The 23,088-nt window shown below is 48.0% G+C and overlaps 10 protein-coding genes across 10 annotated transcripts; 7 read left to right on the top strand and 3 right to left on the bottom strand.

The window, feature by feature from the left end:
• Positions 1-132: 132 nt before the first annotated feature.
• VTP21DRAFT_1212 (uncharacterized protein) lies at positions 133-660 on the bottom strand (the record flags this gene model as incomplete). Its single annotated transcript, XM_069391275.1, has 1 exon — positions 133-660. The coding sequence occupies one exon, from the start codon at positions 658-660 to the stop codon at positions 133-135; it is 528 nt and encodes a 175-aa protein (XP_069251333.1).
• Positions 661-914: 254 nt separating this feature from the next.
• On the top strand, positions 915-3,276 carry VTP21DRAFT_1211 (uncharacterized protein; the record flags this gene model as incomplete). The annotated part of the gene is made up of 12 exons (XM_069391274.1): positions 915-974; positions 1,054-1,163; positions 1,246-1,385; positions 1,450-1,510; positions 1,585-1,754; positions 1,817-1,944; positions 2,039-2,135; positions 2,200-2,369; positions 2,441-2,546; positions 2,608-2,647; positions 2,718-2,892; positions 2,950-3,276. The coding sequence occupies 12 exons, from the start codon at positions 915-917 to the stop codon at positions 3,274-3,276; spliced, it is 1,584 nt and encodes a 527-aa protein (XP_069251332.1).
• A 304-nt stretch (positions 3,277-3,580) lies between these two features.
• Positions 3,581-3,997, bottom strand: VTP21DRAFT_1210 (uncharacterized protein; the record flags this gene model as incomplete). The annotated part of the gene is made up of 2 exons (XM_069391273.1): positions 3,581-3,690; positions 3,751-3,997. 2 exons carry the CDS (start codon positions 3,995-3,997, stop codon positions 3,581-3,583), a joined length of 357 nt encoding a protein of 118 aa, XP_069251331.1.
• Positions 3,998-4,136: 139 nt separating this feature from the next.
• VTP21DRAFT_1209 (uncharacterized protein) lies at positions 4,137-6,565 on the top strand (the record flags this gene model as incomplete). The annotated part of the gene is made up of 5 exons (XM_069391271.1): positions 4,137-4,191; positions 4,265-4,306; positions 4,370-4,435; positions 4,506-4,928; positions 5,034-6,565. The coding sequence occupies 5 exons, from the start codon at positions 4,137-4,139 to the stop codon at positions 6,563-6,565; spliced, it is 2,118 nt and encodes a 705-aa protein (XP_069251330.1).
• Positions 6,566-7,323: 758 nt separating this feature from the next.
• VTP21DRAFT_1208 (uncharacterized protein) lies at positions 7,324-10,925 on the top strand (the record flags this gene model as incomplete). Its single annotated transcript, XM_069391270.1, has 9 exons — positions 7,324-7,412; positions 7,477-7,782; positions 7,848-7,932; positions 8,019-8,355; positions 8,423-8,563; positions 8,631-8,690; positions 8,754-10,143; positions 10,216-10,460; positions 10,516-10,925. The coding sequence occupies 9 exons, from the start codon at positions 7,324-7,326 to the stop codon at positions 10,923-10,925; spliced, it is 3,063 nt and encodes a 1,020-aa protein (XP_069251329.1).
• A 588-nt stretch (positions 10,926-11,513) lies between these two features.
• VTP21DRAFT_1207 (uncharacterized protein) lies at positions 11,514-13,638 on the top strand (the record flags this gene model as incomplete). Its single annotated transcript, XM_069391269.1, has 8 exons — positions 11,514-11,750; positions 11,816-11,855; positions 11,919-12,203; positions 12,274-12,348; positions 12,417-12,511; positions 12,579-13,096; positions 13,176-13,243; positions 13,331-13,638. The coding sequence occupies 8 exons, from the start codon at positions 11,514-11,516 to the stop codon at positions 13,636-13,638; spliced, it is 1,626 nt and encodes a 541-aa protein (XP_069251328.1).
• Positions 13,639-14,549: 911 nt separating this feature from the next.
• On the top strand, positions 14,550-17,196 carry VTP21DRAFT_1206 (uncharacterized protein; the record flags this gene model as incomplete). Its single annotated transcript, XM_069391268.1, has 3 exons — positions 14,550-15,484; positions 15,558-15,758; positions 15,828-17,196. 3 exons carry the CDS (start codon positions 14,550-14,552, stop codon positions 17,194-17,196), a joined length of 2,505 nt encoding a protein of 834 aa, XP_069251327.1.
• A 35-nt stretch (positions 17,197-17,231) lies between these two features.
• VTP21DRAFT_1205 (uncharacterized protein) lies at positions 17,232-17,649 on the top strand (the record flags this gene model as incomplete). The annotated part of the gene is made up of 2 exons (XM_069391267.1): positions 17,232-17,492; positions 17,566-17,649. The coding sequence occupies 2 exons, from the start codon at positions 17,232-17,234 to the stop codon at positions 17,647-17,649; spliced, it is 345 nt and encodes a 114-aa protein (XP_069251326.1).
• A 400-nt stretch (positions 17,650-18,049) lies between these two features.
• VTP21DRAFT_1204 (uncharacterized protein) lies at positions 18,050-19,096 on the bottom strand (the record flags this gene model as incomplete). Its single annotated transcript, XM_069391266.1, has 2 exons — positions 18,050-19,031; positions 19,089-19,096. 2 exons carry the CDS (start codon positions 19,094-19,096, stop codon positions 18,050-18,052), a joined length of 990 nt encoding a protein of 329 aa, XP_069251325.1.
• A 947-nt stretch (positions 19,097-20,043) lies between these two features.
• Positions 20,044-22,824, top strand: VTP21DRAFT_1203 (uncharacterized protein; the record flags this gene model as incomplete). The annotated part of the gene is made up of 8 exons (XM_069391265.1): positions 20,044-20,604; positions 20,665-20,920; positions 21,015-21,077; positions 21,140-21,618; positions 21,698-21,958; positions 22,036-22,121; positions 22,193-22,508; positions 22,594-22,824. 8 exons carry the CDS (start codon positions 20,044-20,046, stop codon positions 22,822-22,824), a joined length of 2,253 nt encoding a protein of 750 aa, XP_069251324.1.
• Between the last annotated feature and the right edge of the window lie 264 nt (positions 22,825-23,088).

The raw sequence follows: 23,088 nt of genomic DNA, 5'->3' as shown, positions 1-23,088 counted from the left end.
TCGTGAACTTCGTAAGAGCAAAAGAGGTCATAGAATTAGTAATGTCTTCGCCAAGTGAAAAACGACTGCTTTTTTTACTTGTTGGAGAGCGACGGGAACGGAGCGCCTACTATGACTCCAGTAAAAGCGCATTTACAACTTGGTCTTATTGTGCATCTTGGCCCAGTTCTGCAGAATAAGGCCGATCGCCGAAGCCAAGTAGACTCCAATGGTTCCGAAATACCCAAAGATTCTTCCGAAGCCGAGCGAGTTTTGCTTGAGCATCAGCCCAAACTCAGCGTGCAATATACGCGCCGCTAGGAGAGTCCCGAGCAATCCATGGATATGGGAGGTGGGCGCGCCGTTGATTTCGTACAGGTAGATTGAGAAAAGCGCTAGCGGGACGTTCTCAATAAAGTTTGCATGAGCGCGAATGGCTCGCTCCATAACTCCAAAGCGATCGAGCAGCGGATTGCGCGGCGATATGCGGTAGATAGGATTACCACCGGCCGACTGGCTATTCTTCTTTTCCTCCTCAGCGGCGGACGTAATGGGCGAGGGCGAGTTGCCGCCCAATAGGATACCCGTCTTGGCACGATTTCCGGCGGCGCGGAAGTTGAGAAGAACATTGTAAATGACGAAGGCTGGAGCGTAAAGGGTTGAGATGGGAGCGCTGGCCATGGCTGTGCTGGTTGGGGACAGAATGAATCAAAATCGCTGAAGAAAAGAGCAAGGACGTGAGTGTGGAAAAGTTAAAGGTTAAACGAACCTTTAACCCCCCCCCCCTTCCCGAGGTCGAGTCATCACTGGTTGACCGATTTTGTATTTCAAATGGATTTCCACGTGTCAATGGAATTAAAATGGGCCATTTTCATTTCAAGTAGGCTATCGCCATACTCTAAATTCGCAACTTCATTAGGTTGTATAATGGAAACATGGAATTTCTTATTAATTTGATCTACTTCTTCATTGATGCCTTCTCGTACTGGTTCATGGTAAATTAGCCTTTGCCCCCCTCTCTATCCTACCTGAGTCTCTGACACATTGGGGTCTTTGTAATTGGCATGGACCTAGATTGTATGGAGATTAATTAACAGGCCTGATCCCGTGCAGCAGCTCAAGCAAGGGATGCTAGAGGCAAAAAGCTACGAAGCATGGGCACTCAAAGCAGCAGAGCTGGATTTGTTAGTATTGAGCCTTTGAATTTACTGCTTCTTGGTTTACCCTCACTAATGGCCTCCAACTTACTCCTTCGCCTGTTTCCAGTTTTCTTGGAAATGATGTTTGGCGAGAGAGCCCTGCCTCAAGATTTTATGATTATAAATACATATACCAGAAACTTCAGCACTTGAAGCGAGTGCGGGAAAATAACGACGTTGATGCCATGCTTTATTTGCTTAGATCGGGTACATGAATTCATACAATTGGCAACATTAGAATCTAAACCATAACCCCTCTCTCCGCCCATAGGGCTTATACGCAATCTTGCCGGTCTCGGTAATCCGCGTCTTTATTCACGCTCGTATCTCGGGTATGGCACCCTTTGCCTCTTTTTAGAATGCTTCGGAGAAATTAATATCATTTTTTCCGCCTTTCTATCCTTAGTACCAAAAACCTTATAGAAGAATATCTGTGTACGGTGGTGGATGCGTTCGAGTACATTGCAGACAATAATTTTCCTGATCTCTCAAGACAATCCAAGTTGAATTTTTTCTCGGACGCGCGACAATGTTTCGGGCGGTCTGCACTGTTACTTTACGGAGGATCCTCGTTTGGTAAGTGCTCAACTCCCCTTGATGCAAATGGGAATCGGCCACTGAAGCCCTTCATCACATAGGTCTCTTCCACCTTGGAGTGGCCAAGTCTCTAAACGAAAATGGACTTTTACCGCGTATCATCTGTGGCTCCGGAGTGGGAAATTTGATGGCCGCTTTAATCTGCACCTGTACAGATGAAGAACTTATTGTATATATTTTAAATCTGCAGAATGTTGCCAGGTTCCTTTTTCTAACTAATGTTTTTTTTTCTCTCCCTGATATTCCCCTCATTGTTTCTCTAGAATCTTTTCAAGCCCAATGGTATTAATCTCGGAGCGTTTGCAAAGGCACCACTGCAGGGGACCGTGTGGCGAAAGATTCATCAACTCCTTCGTCATGGTAATGTCGAGGACCCATTTAAAGCGTTTCATTGTTCATTGATGAAAGCATGGGATGGATATAGGCTATTTTATGGATATCCGAGTTCTAGAGGAGTATGTTCGCAGTAATGTTGGCGATATTACTTTCGAAGAGGCATACAAACGTACCAAGCGTATCCTGAACATTACTGTGTTCTCTTCCAGGCGATATGAGGTGCCTCAGCTTCTTAATTATCTCTCTGCCCCCAATGTGGTGAGTCTGGAAAATTGGATATTGTCTGCAATATCATTGACTCAATAGGTCTGGCCCGTTTCTGAGTATAGTTGATTCGGAGTGCTGCTTGTGCATCTGTTGCTATGTTTGGGCTGTATGATCAAATAGATCTTTTGGCAAAGGATAGAAAGGGAAATATCATATCGTGGGGATCTGGTAAGAATAGTACAAAACTGGACCAGTGGGCCTACACTGTATTCACCTCCATTTTTTACAGTGAAATGGAGAAAATGGTCTGATACCACCTCTGTCGAAGGGTAAATTAATTTCGACCTCCTCCACCCCGATTGCTTACTAGACATGTTATTATGATTTTTTAATGACCAGGGAGTCGGTTTTAGCAAGAATTTCCGAGCTCTATAATGTCAATCACTTCATTCTCTCTCAGGGCAACCCATTCGTAGCCCCCTTTTTGCCCAAGGGCCTATACCATTGGGGTGACACCCTGTGGTTTCGATTTGGGATCGTGTTCATGGCCGAGATTCACCATCGCCTAACCCAGGTCTGCAGTTCTCTCAGTTTTTCCGCTCCTCATGGTCGCTAACGTTTCCATTTTTAGCTCGACAAACTTGGCATCATTCCCAAATCGCTTAGGGGACTTGTCGACGAGAGGGTGAGTGGAGACATCACCATTGTTCCGCAAATTTTCCTATCCGACTTTGGAAAACTCCTGTCTAACCCGACCCGCGCACTTGTTGATCACTGGATCGAACGCGGGGAGAGCTCCACGTGGCCGCACTTGAGCTTGATAAGGGCCAGGTGTTTAATTGAGCTTGCGTTGGACAGAATCTATCTTCGACTGAAGAACTCGGGCCAAGGGGCAGGCTCCCGCATGTATGGAAGGGAGAATATCAGCATAGTGAAGCGACACAAATCAATGCACTGAAGGAATCGATGTGCATTTATCTCTACATATGCATACATGTATAATTTGGCTTTTTTTTTTTCATTTGGGCTTTGCTGTAAATTCTTTGTGTTGTTTTTATCCTAGACGTGATGTATTTTTGGGTAATTTGCTCAACTTAGATCTAACCTTCAATAATGACGCTCCGTTGCGAAAGTGCAGGCAGGTAGCGATGCCCTCAGATATCTCATAGAATGTGATAGATGGAGAAAGGGATATCCAAGCGTTAGAGGTGGGATTAGATTAGTCCAACTTGAGGGAGATTAAAATTGTGGAAAAAGGAAAATCACCTTTGTCGAGGAGAATAGAGGCGTCTTAAATGCACCCAAATATGCAATCTATAATTCCATAGCAATATCACTAGAGCTCCGCACTCTGCCACCGTCGGAGATTCACCTAAGGAGGAAGAGGAGTGCCATGCCGAGCCTCAAGCTACACGGACGAGCGCAAGGCTACCGTGGCTGCAGCTCCCCAGAAGCAATGGATTTCGGATGTCGAATTTGCGCAAGCATGCATATATTGGGATACTTGGGTACTTGTGAAGGGGCGGTTTTCGGCCGGCAACCAAATTCGGGCCTCCAGCAGTCGTCATTCGACGTAATAGAGCACGCGGTCCATTTTCCTTTCTCGACTCACTCTGGCCAATTTCTGCGTCCGACCACACTGCAATTTCCTGGTCCTCGTTCCCTCGACGCGCCTCCATTTGGGCCCAGAAAAATCCCTCGCCTCTTTTCTGTTTCTTCTGCAAACCCCAAACACCAGTTTCCCTTCCTCTATACCCTAGCTAACGTCTTTCTTTCTTCACGCCGATTTCCGAAATCGTGGTTGATTAATGAATCGAGATGTCGGAGCACATTGAAAATACCAAGCTGGATACCGCGGTCGAGGACCTTACCCGTGCGTCTGCCCAGTCTTCAATTTCGATGGATGCGTTTTAATTAACGTGTTTCTAAATGGATTTGTTTGATAGCAATCGAAGAAAAGAAGTCATCCGAATCAACCGGCTTAAAGCGTAAGCGTTTAAGAACTCAATACGATTTAATTTTCTGTCCCTTAACCTGTAGCCTGATTATAGATGAGCTAAATTCTGATCAAATCGAAGCTTTGAAGGTAGCAAAACCTATTGATGGGGCCATACAAGGTAGTGGCATGGTTTGATATAATATATATCGTGTTTATCTAACGCGTGTCATTTTGGTCGGACTCACTAGATATAAAACCGGCGCCTCCTGAGTACTCTAACGGAGAAACCGTGCTTGTGGATGAGAAAGGCTTGACTGAAAAGCGAGAAATTAAGGAAGCTCTGGAAATATTGAATACGGAAGAGCCCATTGTGGAGGAAGCGACCAACCCGGACGCGTCGTTGAAGCTAAATAATTCCAAGCACGAGAAGGGCGAAAAAGCTGTGGAGAGCTTTAGCCCCACTGCTATTGAGCCCGAAGGAAAAGAAGAGGTTGAGCCCGAGGAACCGCTCAAAGACTCGACTCCGGAAGAGCCTGTTGTGGAAGAGAGTGCACCTATAAGTTCTCTAACTGAGCAAATTGACTCCAAGGAGGAGGACGAGAAGGAGCCAGCGGGAACTACCACAATCGAACCTGAGGAAGAAGTGCCGTCTTCAGTCCAGGAGACTCCTGGTAAGTTGCTCCTGAGAATTCTCAGCTCCGACAGGCTAGCCACGGCTAAAGTCTGGGCGTCTACTTCTGAACCTGCTTCCTTAACAAAAGCTTCAAATATTATAGCACTCGAGACGGAGAAGTTGCGCGTTGCCGAGAAGCCTAATGACAACTCTGAGTCCGCTCCCGAGGAAATTCCCGCAAAACCTAGTGCAGAGGAGCAAGCTCCTGTAGTCGACCCTGCCACCCATTCAACCTCCCTGGAGGAAGCCCCTATTTCTGTAGAATCTGCCGATGATGAACTAAGCAAGCTCAACGAATCTAACGAGCACGCTCACGTGGTTGAAGATTCGACCATGGGGGTAGCAAAGGAATCTGAGTCTGTCAGCCATTTAGCTGATGCTTCTCTGCCTCTAGCTGCCTCACCACTTACCGAAGCTGAAGGACTTACTTCTGATGATAACCCTACTATTCCACAAGATACACATGCTACCGAGTCGACTACAATACTCCATGAATCAGATAAACCTGAAGAAATTCCAAGCCCTCTTGAAACGCCCGTTGAACTCAAGATTGAGGAGGTAGAACCTAGCCATGAAACTGGTGAGCTGCCAGTCCATGATGATAACGACGCCTCTCGCCCGGACGAAGCTGTCACTGAGCAAGTTGTCGAAAAACTACTAGAAGAATCTGTGCCGGAAGAAGAGCGTATTGCTGAAGAACCAAATCTCTCACCTACGCCAGTCTCTGAGCAAACAGATATGAAAGTCCAGCCGGATGAGCAACCCGAGGGTAAAGACATTGACGCCGAAAAAGAGTTCGTTGTGGAACAAGCGATTAAAGACCCACTTCTGGACCATGCTACCGAAGGATCGACGCCCAGTGCAGAACCTATTGTTCAGCAACCGCTAAAAGCATCTGTGCCGGAAGAGGAGCATATCGCTGATGAACCAAATCCCTTGCCTGTGCCAGTCTCTGAACAAACAGATGTGAAGGTCCAGCTGGATGGACAGCCTGAAGGAAAAGGTGTTGCCGCCGAAAAAGATCTCGTTGCGGAACAGGCGATTAAAGATCCACTTCTGGAGCAAAGTCATTCTGCCGAAGAATCGGCACCCAGTGCAGAACCTATTGTTGAGCAATCAGCTGAAAATCTATTGAATGAAGACCCCGTCATCAAAGAACCAGAATCCACCGCTGAACCCGCTCCTGAGCTGCATAGCTTGAAGGATCCTTTGTCTATTAGTGCTCCTTTGATTTCGTCGGAGAATACTATCGAGCCTGTTAATGAAGAGGTCCTTGTGGATGCAAACCAAGATGAACAGCCTGCGATATCTGAGCTTGCAGCTGAAGGCAATGCCGAAGAGCAGTTATCCGACAGCAAGCTCATCAACGATAGGCAAATAGACATTGCCCCCTCCCAACCTCTTCATCATGGGAATCAGGTGCCAGCGCAACAATCCCATTCTGAAGTGCAGACTACACCAGCCGGCGATACCAAAACAGGGGAAGAGAATTTGGCCCCCTCGCTTCCCGAGAATGGGCACGAGGCCGTTCATACCCCTGAGACTAGCGCACAGCCTACTGAAGAATTGCCACCACCAAAACCGGCTAAGAAGAGCTTCTTCGAGAGACTTGTGTCGAATTTCCGTATTTGTTGAAATTCCTCAGCAGACACAATGCCTAAACTAATGCTCTACCATTTGCTATACCTCTTTTTTTTTTGGCCCCTTATTCCTAAATATATATCTCTTTCACACTTATTAATTTCTAAGTTATTACCTACTGTTCGTTTTATTTCTCTGTTTCAGTTAAGCTGTAGTCTAAAACTGATATTATCAAGATGTGTGAAAAACTTTTTTGTTGATTTTATTAGTTATTGTTGTTTGTTTGTCTTTTGTCAAAAAAATAAAGTATCTAGTCTATCCCGGGATAGCACAAGGTCAATTATATACACAAATAGGTATTGTGCTTGGATACTGTGCTGAACACGCATATTCTTATGATTTTAATTAACTTAAGTTGCCTAGTTACCTGGTGTGCATCTGCATTTCTGCTAGAACCAAACCTGGATGGAGTTGACGGGGGCTAATCCAACTAAGATCCAATTAAGCTCTATTGAGTACACGCGGCACCGTGCCAGAGAATCCAGGGTAGCTTTAAGAAAACCATATCTATGATACACTTGGAGTGTGCAGTTACCTGTTCATTGCTCGATATGGATGATGGCTTAATTAGGAAACGTGACTGATATATCGAGTCTTTAAGTGTCAATCCACGTGTCGTCACTTTTTTTTGCCACCTAGAATATCTTTTCAACGGCTACGAATTTATCTCGAAGCTCCTTCGCGAATTGATCAAGTAGATCGCGAAGGGTATTCCCTCTTACGCTACCTCGATTACTTACTGTGTCGGCTAAATGAGGAAATTAGGCGAAGATACCGTTCGACGACTTAATTCAGCGCAAGTAATAACGAGCATAGACAGCGTGGTGAAGGAGCTCGTAGAGTAGGTGTCTCCGTTCGCAAATCTTAAGTGATCATGGACTGATTGCTTTTTCAACGATGGATAGAAATTCTATTGATGCAGGAGCGACTTCCATCGAAGTTAAATTAGTTGGTGATGGTTTAACCTCCATTGCGGTCAAGGACAATGGGACGGGTATTGCTCTCGAAGACTATGCCCACGTAGGCCAGCGTTATTATACCTCCAAGATCGAGCGCTTTGAGGATCTTGAGCGGGTCATGAGCTATGGCTTCCGGGGCGAAGCACTTAACTCGGTGTGTTCTGTTTCTCTCTCTGTGAATGTTACCACTCGCACTGCTAAAGAGGCGGTAGCAACATTGTGCGAGCTGGATCGAAACGGGAATTTGATTAAGTGAGAGGCTATTGTGAAGAACACATATGCATGTGACAGATGACATTAATGGTTCCCTTGTTTAGTTCAAAGACGGTTGGCCCAAGTTCATCTCCAGGAACTACCGTGGTAGCGAATAAAATTTTTATTAATTTTCCCGTCAGAAGAAAGGTGGGTATTATCCGAATCCCATTAGGCGAGATGTTTCTTAAGATCTTTGTTTTTTCTTTTCTTTTCTTCTCTTCTCTTATAATCAGCTGGCTCAAAAATCCGCCTCAATATCAAATCGGCGCATTCAAGAAACATTAATCACATATTCTCTGATCCATCCTGATATACGTTTCTCTCTCAAGCACGTCGCTGACGGCGCAGGATCGAAGAAACGCGGTGCAAACGCTACCCTCGATCAGAATTGGATCAAGCCGGCCTCAAATACTACCCAGGAGGTGATAAAATTTCTCTTCGGTGGCGCGCTGGCATCTAGATTACAATATATAGAACACGAGTTACAATATGAGGACGATACTCTTGATCAGGCTTCACAGGAATCATTGAGCGTAATTATTAATGCGTGGTTACCCGAGCGAGATCGAGGTATAGCCTACTTTTTTTCTTTGATGCGCTCCATGAATATATGACTTTCTTATTCTTGCATCACTAGATTATATCAAATTTTGCAAAGGAGAGCGTGTATATTTGTATATTAACGGCAGGCCAGTCGCTGCGACTCGCGGAGAGATGAAAACCGTGGTAACGACGGTACGGGAAACGTTTTTTAAAATGAATGATGCTGCGATGGAAGGTAGCATTTATATTGAATGAAATATTTACTGTATGGAGCCATTGAAACTTTTCAAATATATTTTCAGGATCAAAAAAGACCCCATTTATGATGCTCAACTTCAAATTGTCTCCAAGCCAGTATGATGGTAAAGTGGCTTTATTTTGGTTTTGTTTGCAGAGCCGGGTACTTATGCTCTTCATTATATCAGTTAATATTGAACCCAGCAAAAATGCGGTTCTCTTCCATCGTCCGCAAACGATTTTTGACGCGCTCGAGCAACTTTTGGAAAAAGCATGGGGAAAGCCCCAATCTCCTCCACCATGTGACACCCACGTAAAGCCAGCGGTCGCAATGACGAAAGAAAACACTGAGGACACACATCAGCCACCTGGACCAAATGAACCTGCCCTGATAGTGCCCAATAATACATTGTCAGATGAAGACAACAGTATTCAGCCTTCACATCAATCTAGTGTCGTTCCTACCCATGCTCCACTTTTAGAATTATCGCCAGATCTTGAAACTGCCCACGTATATTCGCGTGGACGGCCGGAAGCTGATTCGGTTAACAAAGATTTTGCTAAAAATGCTGCTCCTAGAAAGCTAGATGAATCTACTGCTGAGCTGGAACCCATTAATCCATTTGAAGTACATCTGGATCAATGGAGTCGAGGAAAAGTTCCTGGCTTGGCTCCCTCCACGCAGATTGCCCGCAATGGAGAGCTGAGACTTGTATATGATAGTGAGAATGCTCTGCACCCATCTGCCAAAGGCCGTTCAATATCTTCTCAGGAGATAACTTCGAGCCGGAGAAAATCCTCTAGGCTATTTCCAGAGAACAGTGCAGCTAGAGAGCGACGGGATCTGAATGTGGAGGAAGACATAGATGAACATATTGGAGATGCAGAGCAACCATCATTTAAGCGACCGAGAGTCAGTTCTCCAGAAAAACTGTTGAATCAGGAAGAAGATGCTGGAAGAGCGAGGAGCAAAAATGTGGAAGTCGAAGACGATGAAGAACCGGTAGGAAAAGCTCCCAGTGTCGAACAGGAAATGGAAGAAGAGCCTCCGAGGTTGTCTAAAACTAATATCGCTTCAATCGAGAAGAAGGCAAACGACGACTCTCCTCCTCTACCCTCTGCATTTGATCGCCTCCGAAACTCTTCTCAAAATCAGGCAAAGTCTTCCTCTCACCAGACGCCTAGAAAACCATCCTCCACTTCCCCCCAAGATCAGTCCATCCTAGACCTCTTCAAGCGCTCAGCTTTCGCACCGGGCAAAGAGCCTGCCACTCGACGATCGGGGGCGGAGGCGCATCGTGAGATAGCACTGAAATCGACTTTGAACGAGTCCGGAACTTTGACAATCCCCCATGTTGATCGATTGCCACATCGATTTGTACATATACGACAAAGTTGGGTGCAGAAGAAGTGGCGAAAGGGCTTACACGAGTACATGATGAGCGACCGCAGTCGTGGAAAGGAGAGAGAGGGAGCGGGAATGTGGTCTGTAGTGGGTAGTGTTGGGAATGGGCTATGGACGACCGCGTTCGTAGTTGAAGGGCGGGTGCGTAGGATACTTGCAGTGGATGAGGAGCGGTAAATTCGCACTGTTTAGCACATAGTAGTTCACACTGTTGGAATACAACTAACCACCTTCTACTGATCTAGAGCGGTGGAAATGGCTCGCTTCAAAGAAATGCTGGCCTCCTATGAGCTAGCGGCCAACCAATCCTTACATGAGCCAATCACAATCGAATTTAGTGCCGATGAAGAGGAAGACTTTGTAACACTGCTTCGCCAGAACCTCGCATTTCAACCGAATGCAAAAGGAGAGGATGAGGTTTCTTGGGGGTGGAATGTCGTCACCGACCGCCGCCTATGCTGGAATGGATTTGGCACACAGTGGATAGAAGGTAGGCCTCCCTTGACGCGTTTTTCATCGCCCCCCGCTAAATCATCTACCCACAGATCAAGAATCGAATGGTATTGTCGTACAGATAACTGCAATAACCTCGAAAATTCCCCGCTATGATGAATCCGATTTCCGCGATCTTCTCTCCAAACTTGTCGCCTTAATGCCCGGCTCTACCCCAAGCACTCTACCCACACCCTCCTCCGCCACCGGCACGCCTGTCACCCAAACTCAGCCTGATACCCACATCCCCTGCGACCTAACGGAAACGCGGCCTGATAGGGTGTTGGCTTTTCTGCAGCGCGAAGTACGACAGCTGGTATTGGCCGAGAAGAGTGACCCTCCCTCCGAGTCCTTTTCGCAGAGTGCTTTGCTTTCGGTGTTGAGCACGGGGTATGGGGACGAGGATCATGCGCCCGGGCTTGATGGTCGCGTCATGATCGAGAATCTTTGGAAAGGTGTATGAGTTTCTGCAATAAATGTGTATTAGGAGAACATCTCTCCAAAACAAATAGTATACGTCCCAAAATGGATATTGCATTATCAATGTTTAATTGCTATACCGAACTTAATCCGGCCGACACCTCGCACAGGAACGATCCCCTTACACAAAATCGGCCACTGGGAGGTTTTCGGGAAAAGTATCTAAAGTTTGGGGGAGATTATGCGTTACTAAGCAGTTTATGGGCCCATGCGTGCTGGTAATCTGCCTTGAATAGTTCAATGAATTCACCGTATCCCATGGGAAAGGGAGGAAGTTGCCTAGTGTTAGGCATTCCGCCTGATACAGCATCAGGATGGAGAGAGTTCTGGGTAATTTACTTTTTTCCGGTTTTTTAGCCTTTATTTACTCGTAAGAGCAATTTAATTAAACTCCTGTAATTTGAGTGAGTTTGAACGGACTAACGGCTAGTTTCCATGGGGCTTTGGAGAAAGTGGCTCTAGCGGCCATTCACGTGCTTGAATCGTTCTCTACTTCACCAAGTTTTAAGCGAAAAGCCCACCGTGTTCTATTTTCTTTCCTGCTTCACCAAACCGCAGAAAACTCCCCATCATGGTTATCAAATCGCACCGCCCATCCATTGCCATACCGAATATCGGGCTCTACGAGTTCCTGTTCAGCAGCAAGGATCTTATCTATTCCCAGAAACCCATTTTTATCGATGCTGTTACCGGCGCATCCTTGACCCATCAGCAATTGCGGAGCGAATCGCTGCGCTTCGGGGCGGGTTTGCAGGAGCGTTTCAGGTTTGCAAAAGGCGATGTTTTGTTGATCTTTTCGCCTAATCAGGTACGGATAAAGTTCAAGCGCAATGCGCATTATCGAGTTCCTGCCCTAACCACTTGTGTCATTAGTACGATTATGCCATCCCGATATTGGGCGCGCTAGCAGTGGGTAAGTGAGCGGCCGAAAATGGGCTCCATTCATCTTGGCTTATCATCCTCTACCCTGACTCAGGTGGCATCGTGAGTCCTGCTAACCCAGCTTATACTGTGGATGAGCTGGTCCACCAGCTTGAAATTTGCAAGGCTAAAGCCATGATCATTCATCCCATCTTCATGGAGGTGGCACTTAAGGCTGCTGCGGCCCGAGGTATTCCAAAGGAGCGAATCCTTCTGTTTGGTGGAAAAGAGGTCAATGGTATCCTCCCGTACCAAGCGCTTTTCTCGCAGCGAGAGGCGGAACTTACGCGTGTCGACCCTGATGACTTGGCCTTTTTGAACTTCAGCTCTGGAACTACGGGTTTGTTCTGGTTTTCTTCCCCCCCGTGGCATTCATTGATCTGGTCCTCACTGGTCATGCATTTCGTTAGGGAAAAGCAAAGGCGTGATGCTCACACAGAAGAACCTCGTGGCCAACATTTCACAAGTCTTGACCTTGGACTCTGGTAAACACACACATTACCTCAACCCACCAAACTGTACCTCACCTCCTTATTGCTTGACCTACAAACAGCCTTTATTCACCGGGACCGTGATGTTCTGGCAGGTGTATTGCCCTTCTTCCACATCTATGGCCTGACCAACTTGGTGTTAATTGCTCCTTTTAGCGTAAGTGTCCTTTACTGGCTATTCGACCAGAAACCAGAGAGATGTCTTAAACCTTGAATTCTTCCAGGGAAGAACCGTGGTGGTGTTCCCCAAGTTCGACTTTGAGCCTTTCCTGGCAGCTGTCCAGAAATTTCGCATTTCCTATGCTCATCTCGTCCCCCCCATCATCCTTCTCCTCGCTAAACACCCCCTCGTTTCCAAATATGATCTCAGCTCGCTCCGGCTGATCATTTCCGGGGCAGCTCCACTCCCACACACACTGGGACTTGAGTTCAAACAGCGGCTTACGAACGTTCGATTGAGACAGGGATATGGAATGACGGAGGCGAGCCCAGTCACCCACATGGCCCCCCTTGACATGGAGGAAGAGGACTATGGGACGGTGGGTACGCTACTTCCTAATGTGGAGGCGAAGGTCTTGGATGCCAATGGAAGGGAAGTCAAGGTGGGCGAAGAGGGTGAGCTGTTGGTTCGCGGTCCAAATATCATGAAGGGCTATTTGAACAACCCTGAGGCCACCCGCGCTACCATTGAGCCGGATGGCTTTTTGCGCACAGGTGATGTGTGCCGATATGACGAGAGGGGGTAAATGTTTAGCACTTAGGGCTTGTCCACTTGGTTCTGAGGGACCGGGCGCTCATCTTCTCATACTATTGCACTATAGATTCTTCTATATTGTTGACCGTGTAAAGGAGCTCATCAAATACAAAGGCTTCCAAGTTCCACCCGCCGGTAAGCTCTTAGCTATTCGATTCCGTTCATAGCAACAACCCCTGAGACGCCTATATAAATACGTACTATTTTCTTGTTTTTCATTAGAATTGGAAGGGCTTCTCCTTACCCATCCAAAGATTGCCGACTGCTGCGTTATTGGCGTCTACTCCTCGCAGCAGGCGACAGAACTCCCCAGAGCCTATGTGGTCCTTCGCCCAAATATCACCGATGATAAGGCTCAACTCGAGAAGGAGATTCTTGAATTTGTCAAGTCGCGTGTAGCTCACTACAAGCAGCTACGTGGCGGTGTCCGATTCATTGATCAGATTCCAAAGAGTGTTGCCGGAAAAATCCTGCGGCGTGTGTTGAAGGAAGAGGCAGAAAAAGAAGACATTTTGAACGCGAAATTGTAAACTTTATATACATTTGGGGATAATTTAATGATGCTAGTTTTCATTTGTTTTTTTTTTGTGGTGTGATTATCCAAATGTTGGTTTTTTGACGATTCCGATTCGAACTCTAAATTCAACAACGAGAATCATGAACGAATCCTCCTGGTACCAGCTAGGAAACCCCTTCTTCTAGACAAAATAGCATGGTTACATCACGGATGATGCAACAAAAATGTGGAGAAGTACAATGTCTCTTTTTTTGTGTGGAAATCTTATTCAAAAGTCACGCCAAGCCCTCCGTTTGAATAGTTTGATCCTCTTGTGAAGGAGAAATGGCCCACCGTTGGCAATTTCCTAGATCCCCTTCGAGTTAACGTCGATTACCAGCTCTAACTCCACCTGGCGAAAGAGGATATGCAATTGTTGCCTTTCAGAGTGGTAGGAAGCATAGCTGGAGCGATGATGTCCAGACCGACCCTTTCACTTTGCGAACGGTGGATCAGGTGCTATTAAGGTAGGATTACTCCACTTGACGCAAGCGAGGGTTTCCAAGCTGTTTTCTCCGGAATCCTAAAAATAATGTTCTGAGTAGTATGAAAAAGGATGCTGTTACGTTAAAAAATTTCCTTTTTGGACAATCCAATAAGGATAGCCTCGCCAAGAGCCCTGTTGCAAAAAATTATCAGATCATTTTGCGGATTTCAATTGATAAAAGAGATCCTATAAAGGCAACTATTTTGCTGAGTAAGAATGTGCCCTTGACTCTTGAAAACGCTAAGCGAGAGTTGGATTTTCAGTTGCATTGCCCCAATTGTCTCTCTCTTTTGTTTATTTTCTTACTTTTTTGTCAAGATTATTTCTACCTAGTAGAAGCTTTCTCACCCAGCCATCATCCCATCAGCTGCCTAGGGAAGTAAAGACACGCTACGCTCATGGAAAGGGCCATCTCCGCAAAGAGCACACGTGGGGAAGAGGCAAAAGTCAGCGCCCCGAAACGCAAACGGCTTTCCTTGGCCTGTGAGGCATGTCGCAAGAAGAAAACAAAATGTGATGGTGCGAGACCTCAATGCGGCAATTGTGTGAATGCCAATATGAAATGTGTCTATAACCCATCCAAGAAGAAGCGCGGCCCGAATAAAGACTATGTTGATCAGCTTGAGAAGCGCCTGGTGCGAATGGAAAAGCTACTGCAGTCGTTTCAAGAGGGCCAACCGTCGGGCGAGAATCCGCAAGTTGATTTTCAGCAAAAACTGCTGAAACAGCAATGGGAGGCAGGCGCGATGCGCGAGGCAACCAAATCGCACTCTCAGTCTCCATGCTGCAGCCCGGTCACCATCGAGCTTGCGGATACGAACTCTCAGCATTGCATGCCGTTCTCGGTCGATAGTAATCCCCGTGAGCTGGGTTCTGAGGACGTGCGCTTAGGCATCGACGCACAAAAGATGAAATCCTCTATGCCTATGGAAAAACACCAAAGTGAGCAGGAGAGCTGGAGAAGAAGGGTAGAGGGAGGGCTGAGACTCTACTTCGACTCCGCTTCCGATATCCCCGATGCGGATCGGCTGTCGAAGTCGCTACTTGACCTGTTTTCCGCGAAGCCGCTGCTCTTTGAAATACTCTCCAAAAAGGAGGCTGACCAGTCGCCATCCCACCTCTCTGTTAACCTCTCCTTGCCAGAGAGTATCCCTCGCTCGCCGTCGAACAAGGGACAGCTACCGGCCGACCTACTCGCCGATTTGGTGATGGGTTTTTTCCAGCACATGTGGACCACCTTGCCCGTGATCCACAAACCCACGTTCATGAAGCAGCTGCAGAACAACCAAGTCCCGCCTATGTTGCTCTATAGTGTTCTGGCCGTGTCTTCTCGGTACATAGCGATGAGCTGTGGTTGAATTTTCTCGCCCTTGTAGTTCGATCCTCTAACCCATCTTTATGCCTAGATTTTCGAAACGTCGCGAGTTACAACACGACCCCCCATGCCTAGCAGGTGAGCTATTTACCAATCGTGCGCTGGATCTAATCTCGCAATCCTGGGATCAACCCTCGGTCGCCACGGTACAGGCAATGTTAATATTAGGAGTGCACGAGATTGGCTGTGCGAGAGGCAGTCGAGCGGGGATGTTGCTAGGCATGGCAACAAGGTAAATTTTGCACTTCTCTCTGGAAAAGGTTGACTCTGCCGTTGACGTCCATTTGTCCTTCGTGGATAGAATGGCTCAAGAACTCGGCATGCACCACGAAATACCTGATGGGCTGGTCATGGTGCCTACGGAGAGCGGCTTCATCCCCCGCAAGCTGGATTGGTCTGAACAAGAGACGCGTCGGCGGTGTTTTTGGGTGTGCTTTCTGATCGATCGGCTGTGCTCCGCCGCCATTGGTCGGACCCAAACGATCCACGAACTGGACTGCGAGGTGTTTCTTCCGACCGAGGACGAGGACTATGAGTTGGAGCGAATGGTGGTCACGGAGCGGCTCAATGAGGGCGAAGAGTGGGCGACGACGGCGAGAGAGGATGATGTGACGCGCTCGAAGCGATGGGGCACGGTCACTCTAAGTCGCCTAGGATATTTGGTCCGGATTGTCGCGCTGCTGGGCCGGGTGGTGCGATTCAACAGCCGGGACATCCCCATCACCACATCCACCTATCTCAACGAATTGATGAAGCTGAATGCATCGATCTTGTCCTGGAAGCTTTCTCTCCCGGACCACCTCCGGCTGAAGGAGCAGAATCTCAAGGCGGAGCTGGCGCAAAGCAATCGATGTTTTTTACTGATGCATATCATCTACAATACGGCCATTATTATGCTGCATCGCAACTATTTGTTTGCCAAGCCGGAGGAAAAGCAGGTGCTGGATTCGCTTTCGGAGACGTCGGCCAAATACTGCATTTGCTCTGCCAATATCCTGGTCGACCTCCTCTGGAACTTGGAGATGAAGCAACTGTATGGAATTGCTTACTACGCCCCCGGCTGTGTGTACATTGCATGCTCTATCCACCTGCGGTACCTGAATGCCCCCGACCGAGCCCTGGCGGCCAAATGTCGCGAATCCGTGGAGCGGGGCGTCGTCTTGTTGGAGCGCATGCAGACGTTCTGGGGGATGGCGGGCAATGCCCTTGCATTGCTTAGAGATTCGTATGGGCTCCATCGCACACTCGAGGTTTCGCACGGAAAGAGCGAGGAGCGGTGGGCAACGAGTGAAGCACCCAGCCAGCAAGTTGAAAATGGATCCAGCAGTGTGGCCAGAATGACGCTCTTCCCGATGTCCGACGAGCGGAGTCCTTGTCCCGTGTATTGCTCTGGTCTGAGGAAGAGCAACTCGGTAGCTACGACAGCATCGAATCCTGGTCCAACCCCCTCCACAGTGCCGATGAAGAGCAGGGAATTCGGCGGGGCCATTGATACACTTCACGAGGAGCATGGAAATCCCATGGAAAATACCCTGGCCAATCTATTCACTACCACGACGACGATTGAATCCATGCCAAGCAGCACGGCTCCTGAGCAAATGCACGATATTCAACCAGCCCCCCCCCACATCGCCGATGTATACCTCCGCTGCGGCAGCCCAGGCGGTTGAGGGCGGCGCTGTCGATCACGAAAATCTGATATTTGATGATCAGCTGTTGCAGGGTGGCTATTTGGAAGCACTTTCAGAGTCCCTGCTCACCCCCTCCCTCTTCTCGAGAGCTAGCTCACTACCGAGTTTCTCCGCAAGCCCTCATTCCCAATTTGTCTCTACGACCCTTGAGGCCGAAATTGGAGGAGAGCAGACAGACGAGCCTCAGTGCCAGCAATAAAGTGCCTCTAGAGATTCTTGTGGATATCGAGGATCGTGGCTCATGGACGGAGAAAGGGTGGGAACCATTAGAGCAAGTATATTTGCGACCACGTGTGCTGTTATTTCTGTGGGCCCATCTTGACTTCGTATTCAATTGGGCTCATCCAGTTTGAATGGCCTTGCGACACTCACCCTCAACCCCAGAGCGAGTCGTCGCATTACCTTCGCCTAAACTCTAAGCTTACTTATTGAGACTTTTCTGCTGAGCACGAGTAGAGCAACGGGGCGATGCTAGGGGTCAGTGCTGACCCATTTTCAGTCAATGGAAGATAGGATTTATTGCCGTGATGTATTCGTAGAAGAATTACCACTCAGTTTTTTTTTTTTTTTTACAAGCCAGTGTGGGAATAGTTTTTTTTTTCCGATTCAAATGGATGATTCCACAAGATCCATGCAAAGACCACTATTACTATTATATAGTACAACATATACAAACATAAATCCTTTGTAGCTATCATTCAAGATTATGTGGAGTCATTGGAAGTAAATTCGTCTATATGCCTATGTAGGCTGCTGGTCATGGCTATAAAGAAACGAGAGTTTCATGTGATTAGGATATTTCGTCAAGTTGCAAAAATAAACAGAGCTCATATCATCTACCATCATGAAGCCTTCTTGCGTTTGCATAGATTCGTAACACTTCTGACATAGAGCCACTGGTCTCTCTCTCCAACTTTCTAGTTGGCGTGCCCTCCGATTTCGGTTTTCTAGATAGGGGTCGCTTCTCGGCGCATCTTGCTTTTGACTTATTATCCTCGTGCTTCGGCGACCACCTTGCCTCCCGGTCTTCCCTCTCTTCCGCATCGCTAAGTTCTTCCCAGCCTTGGTCTAGTTTCACCTCCTCCAGCAGCAAGTCGAGTCCTTTCTTCGGAGTTACCGGCTCTATTTGCATACCGATGCTTATCTCGCCAATGACCTCCCCTGTCACACGCCCATTAGCGATCCCTATCACAAACCACCATCTATTCACCTCCCCGCCTAATACATCTTCGATATCTTCGACCACGATTCGCCCCACCGGCTTACGGCCAGATAGGAGATCCATATTCAGGCGGACTCGCTTGAGATAGGCGCGTAATGCATGATTATCCTCCCGCACAGGGTATCGCCTAGAGGAAGGGTAGACGGGTCCATGGCCAGTATAAACACTCGATTTGGCCCGAATAGAGCTGGGCGAATAGAGGAGCCCTCCCTCGTCGGTTTCAGGCCATACGACGCGAACCTTTAGGGGATTGGGCAAGAGAGCCAATGAAGTCGATGAGAGCCGAAGCTCGCCAATGAAGAGGCGAAGATAGCAAGTTAGATCGCCAGTGCTCTTTGGTGGAAGCGAGGTGGAGGATGTGATGTGAATAGTGGATGACTTTTTTAGTTTGATTCTAGATGCCATTTTGCAGCAATGCTTCAGATGGGCATCTACCACTTCCAGCCTCTGGCCCTCAAGCTCATCAATCGGATTTTGATTGGGCCAGGCGGCAGGATCTGTAATACTAATTTCGCTTGTGGCCAAATGTACCTGAAATCCAGCTGGAAGGATCGGCTGACGACACTCCGTCAAAACGTGTTGTCGGGCCTGGCTGCATCCATTTCAGATGAAGGACTAGCTTATTGTATGATCTGTGTATTTTGCAAACTTGACCATTTCTTATTCTGAAGGTCGGTCTTTCCGAGCCCTTTCGCCCAAAGAGGTGCGTAATTTAAAAAGCGTGAATAAGGGCAGGTTTTCAGTGATACAAGGAATCTACGGGAGTAGCCAAAGACTATGCTTGGATGAGTTTAGTATGGCAGCCACCAACCATTTGCTATTTGAAGACTTATCAACAAATATGTAAATAGATCGCACCTCCACAGATAACGAGCACTTCGCTTGGGATTCGACCACCGCTTCGAGAATGCGACACCAGCGCTGGCGCAGCGCAGGGCTTCTCCATGCACCCCTATGGTCCACTCGATGGCCTGGACTGTCCACGGCAACACACTGAGTTTCCAGGGCTTTGTTTTCCAAAATGAAACGCGCTTATCTTCTAGAATGTCGACGGTTTAAACCACTGCAGAGGAGGCATGCAGTCCCTGAGGAAGAGCAGCTGCCTCGCTCATCAGAGCGCGGGCGGCCCATTAATTATTATGGCTGGGCTGAGGAGAGAGAAGGCGGGCCGGGCTGGGCAATCTTGGCCGCAGGGAGGCTTCAGGGCTCCCGGGCAGCTCCAATCGTGTCGGCTTGATGGGGCGGGTGTGCAGCCAAGCACCGATTTGGAGGGAAGAGCTGAAGCGAAAATCAAAATACAAGTGGGTGTAACGGAGGTAAATAAGGTTCTCGTCTTTAAGAAGCGGGTGCCGTTCACCAAGAGCCTCCATCTTGCTGCCCCTTTCATTCCTTTCCCCTGCATTCTTGGACTCCCGGCTGCATGGCCCCCCGCTGACATCCTGGGATCTTCGCAAAAGGTACTGTATTCTACGCGTCGCAGCGAACCCTGCATGCCTCCTCCCCCTGTGAGAAAAAAGCCCTTCTCTTTATTTTGATTTCCTGGATTTCATGAAAATGCGCCCTCTCTAACCCATTCTCCCCGCTGTCTAGGAATAGATTACACCATGAGCCAATTGCCGCCGCCTTCCGCTCCATTTTCACAACAATATCTTCCCCCTCTCCGAGAGAGTGCGGAAATTAACAAGGATTCCCCATTGACGGAGAGCCGAACCACGCCCTTTTTTAATGAAACTAATCCCGTGCTTCCTGGTGAGCAGGACCCCCTTGATGACGAGGATGATTTCGACTGGGAGGCTGAGGCAGAGTCCGAACTTGACGATCCGGATTTTCGGAAAAAGCGACGCCAGGCTGCCACCCACTTCTGGGCCAGACTTTCACCGTTTGTCCGCGCGCTCATCGTGGGAGCGCTGGGTGGTGCAGCGCTCGTGGCGCCGGCCGTGATCTTATTGTTTGTGTATAACGTCTTTCCCGAGCAGATATACAATCCCACTCGAAGAGGAAATACCACCCTCCAGCAGGTACAAATGTGGTCGTTCTGGGCCGCATGGGTGTGGATTATGGGAGCCATTGCCTACTTTTGCGTTGAGGTTCTCCCGAAACTTGTCGTGACGCTAACCAAACTTCTCACGGGCGGGTGCTCCGAGTCGATCAAAACGCGGCTCGAGGTATGCTCAACAGAGAATCGATCTTTTGACTGCGTGGAGCCATTGCTAACTCTATCATAGTATTTCATTGGTGTCAGGCCCTATGTGGTCACTCTTTTCATCGCCGCCTGGCTTTGGGGAGCTTTCGAGTTTTTCATGGGATTCCTCTATTCGGCCGCCACCTATACCATCAGAGAAGTGAAGCAGCCGGACGCTAATGTTGTGGTTCAGATCCCCGAGCTCTCCATTAGCTACAGGATTGTCCACGACACGTTCCGGGCGTTGTTTGGAACGGCAGTCATCCTTCTGTTCGAGAAGTTCCTTGTTCAAATGATCGGTAGGTGCCCATTGCATGCATTTCGAATTGGGATATGCCCACTCACCCTTCCCCCTCCTCCCCCCCCCCCCCAAACCCGCTCTCTTCTACTCAGCCGTCAAGTTCCACCGCTCTGCATACAAGGAGCGTATCCAGGAAAACAAATATGCTATGTCGGGTATGTTTTAGTATACACCGAACTTAACCCATACCTCAACTCATTTGGTTTGCATCGAAAAGTGCTCGACAAACTCATGAAGGCGAAAAAGAAGGCTCCCAAGCAAGAAGAGAAAGTCCGCTACCGACGACCATACCATAGTCGCAATAACACTTCCGACACAGGAATATCATACCAGAACGATGAGATCCCTCTCTCCAATCTCCAGCCACGCACAAGCACGAGCACCGTACAAAGCCAATCCCAAAGCCGCGCTAGTCCGCCTAATACCGCCAAACAAACCCCGCTGCTGCTGAACACGCTCAACAAGAAGCTCGCCAACATTGCGATGCAGGATCCCGTCAATGGCCACAATGACATGCATTCGGCAGGGAAAGCAAGCAAGCTTGCCCGGAAGCTCTTTGAAGGTCTTCAAGCAAATAGAAACCATCTGTCGGTGGAGGATTTTCTCCCGTATTTTGATTTCGAGCGGAGCGAGGCGGAAAAGGCCTTTGCGATCTTTGACAAGGACGGCAATGGCGATGTTTCGAAGTCGGAAATGGTAAACCTGGGTTTTAAAAGGGTGCCGACTGGTCTATGTAGGCCTTAATTTTCCTATTTTTTATTTTCGCACAACGCAGAAAGACAACGTGCTGTTTATCTACCAAGAGCATCGGGATCTGGTGGCTTCTATGCGCGATTTGGGAAACGCGGTTGGCAAATTGGACACAATATTCATGATCATTGCGTTTATCTTCGTGCTACTGATCTTCATAGCCATTTTCGACAAAGACATCCTCTCGAGTCTGCTTCCGTTCTCGTCGGCCATCGTTGCTCTTAGTTTTGTATTTGGAGGGAGTGCACGCGATCTTTTCCAAAGCATCATTTTCCTCTTTGTGACGGTAAGCTCGGGGATACTGGGAGTGTCTCACCACCTTCTCTTTTGAGTCTAATACATGTGGGTTGCGCACTTTTCTAGCATCCTTACGACGTCGGAGACCGCTGCTACATTGGCGATGTGCACTATATTGTGCATAGCATGGGCCTGCTCACAACCACCTTTATGTAAGCATCATATCCTCTAGTTGAGAAAGTGGTTACTTCAATAGCTAAACACGCCCCTGACCACCCTCTAGCCGGTGGGATGGTACGGTTGTCTATATGCCTAACAAGGTCTTGTGCACCAAAGACATTAAGAATGTGCGACGCTCTGGCAACATGAGCGAGACCGTGACGGCGCAAGTGAATTTCACCACGCCGCACGAGTTGATTGTAGAGCTGCGCGACCGCATTCGAGATTGGCTTGAAAATGAGGGTGCGCGCGACTTCTCGCCCGGGTTCGATATCCAGGTGACCCAGATAGACAACATGAACAAATTGTACTTGAGCATGTGCATCCAGCACCGCTGGAATTGGCAGGACATGGGGAGACGATTTGCGAACCGAACCAAAGTATGTGTTCACCCATCATTTTCACTCTTGCGAGCGCATACCAGGCGCAAACGATAACCCCTCTAACCATTGCTTTTCACACTAGTTTGCACTGGCCGTCAAGGGGATGATGCAAGAGCTTGGCATCGCATACTCGATGCCCCCACAGCCGGCGTTTATGCTCTCCGACTCGAACCTGTCCGGCCCTCCTTCTTATCCCCCACTCTCTTCCTCTACCACCCCATCCCCTCCGAATCTGACTCGCGCAAGAACTCGCCGGAACGAGGAACGTGAATACTACAACAACGAGCGACCCGGAGAAGATGGCAGCGGCTAGAGAGAGTTCAGCGCCTCACCTCATTCTTGTTTAGCTTCCCTCATCAATTGATAGATTCAATCACCCCCCCCCCCACTATATCATTTTATATCCTTTTCTTTGATTTACCTCTTTATCTATATTTATTATTTTCTATTTTACCTGAATGTGATTCCATAACATCATCTAATTTATATCAGTTTTTGCAATGGCTTCACCTTTTATCCTATTATCTCCTTCTAACAAAATGGATTTATATGAACATGGGAGGCCATCAAGGCACAC

Source organism: Calcarisporiella thermophila, assembly GCF_041956535.1.
Source record: "Calcarisporiella thermophila strain CBS 279.70 unplaced genomic scaffold VTP21scaffold_11, whole genome shotgun sequence".
Taxonomy (NCBI): domain Eukaryota; kingdom Fungi; phylum Calcarisporiellomycota; class Calcarisporiellomycetes; order Calcarisporiellales; family Calcarisporiellaceae; genus Calcarisporiella; species Calcarisporiella thermophila.
The sequence above is the reverse complement of the archived record's forward strand: the minus strand, read 5'-3'. Positions and strand labels throughout refer to the sequence as shown.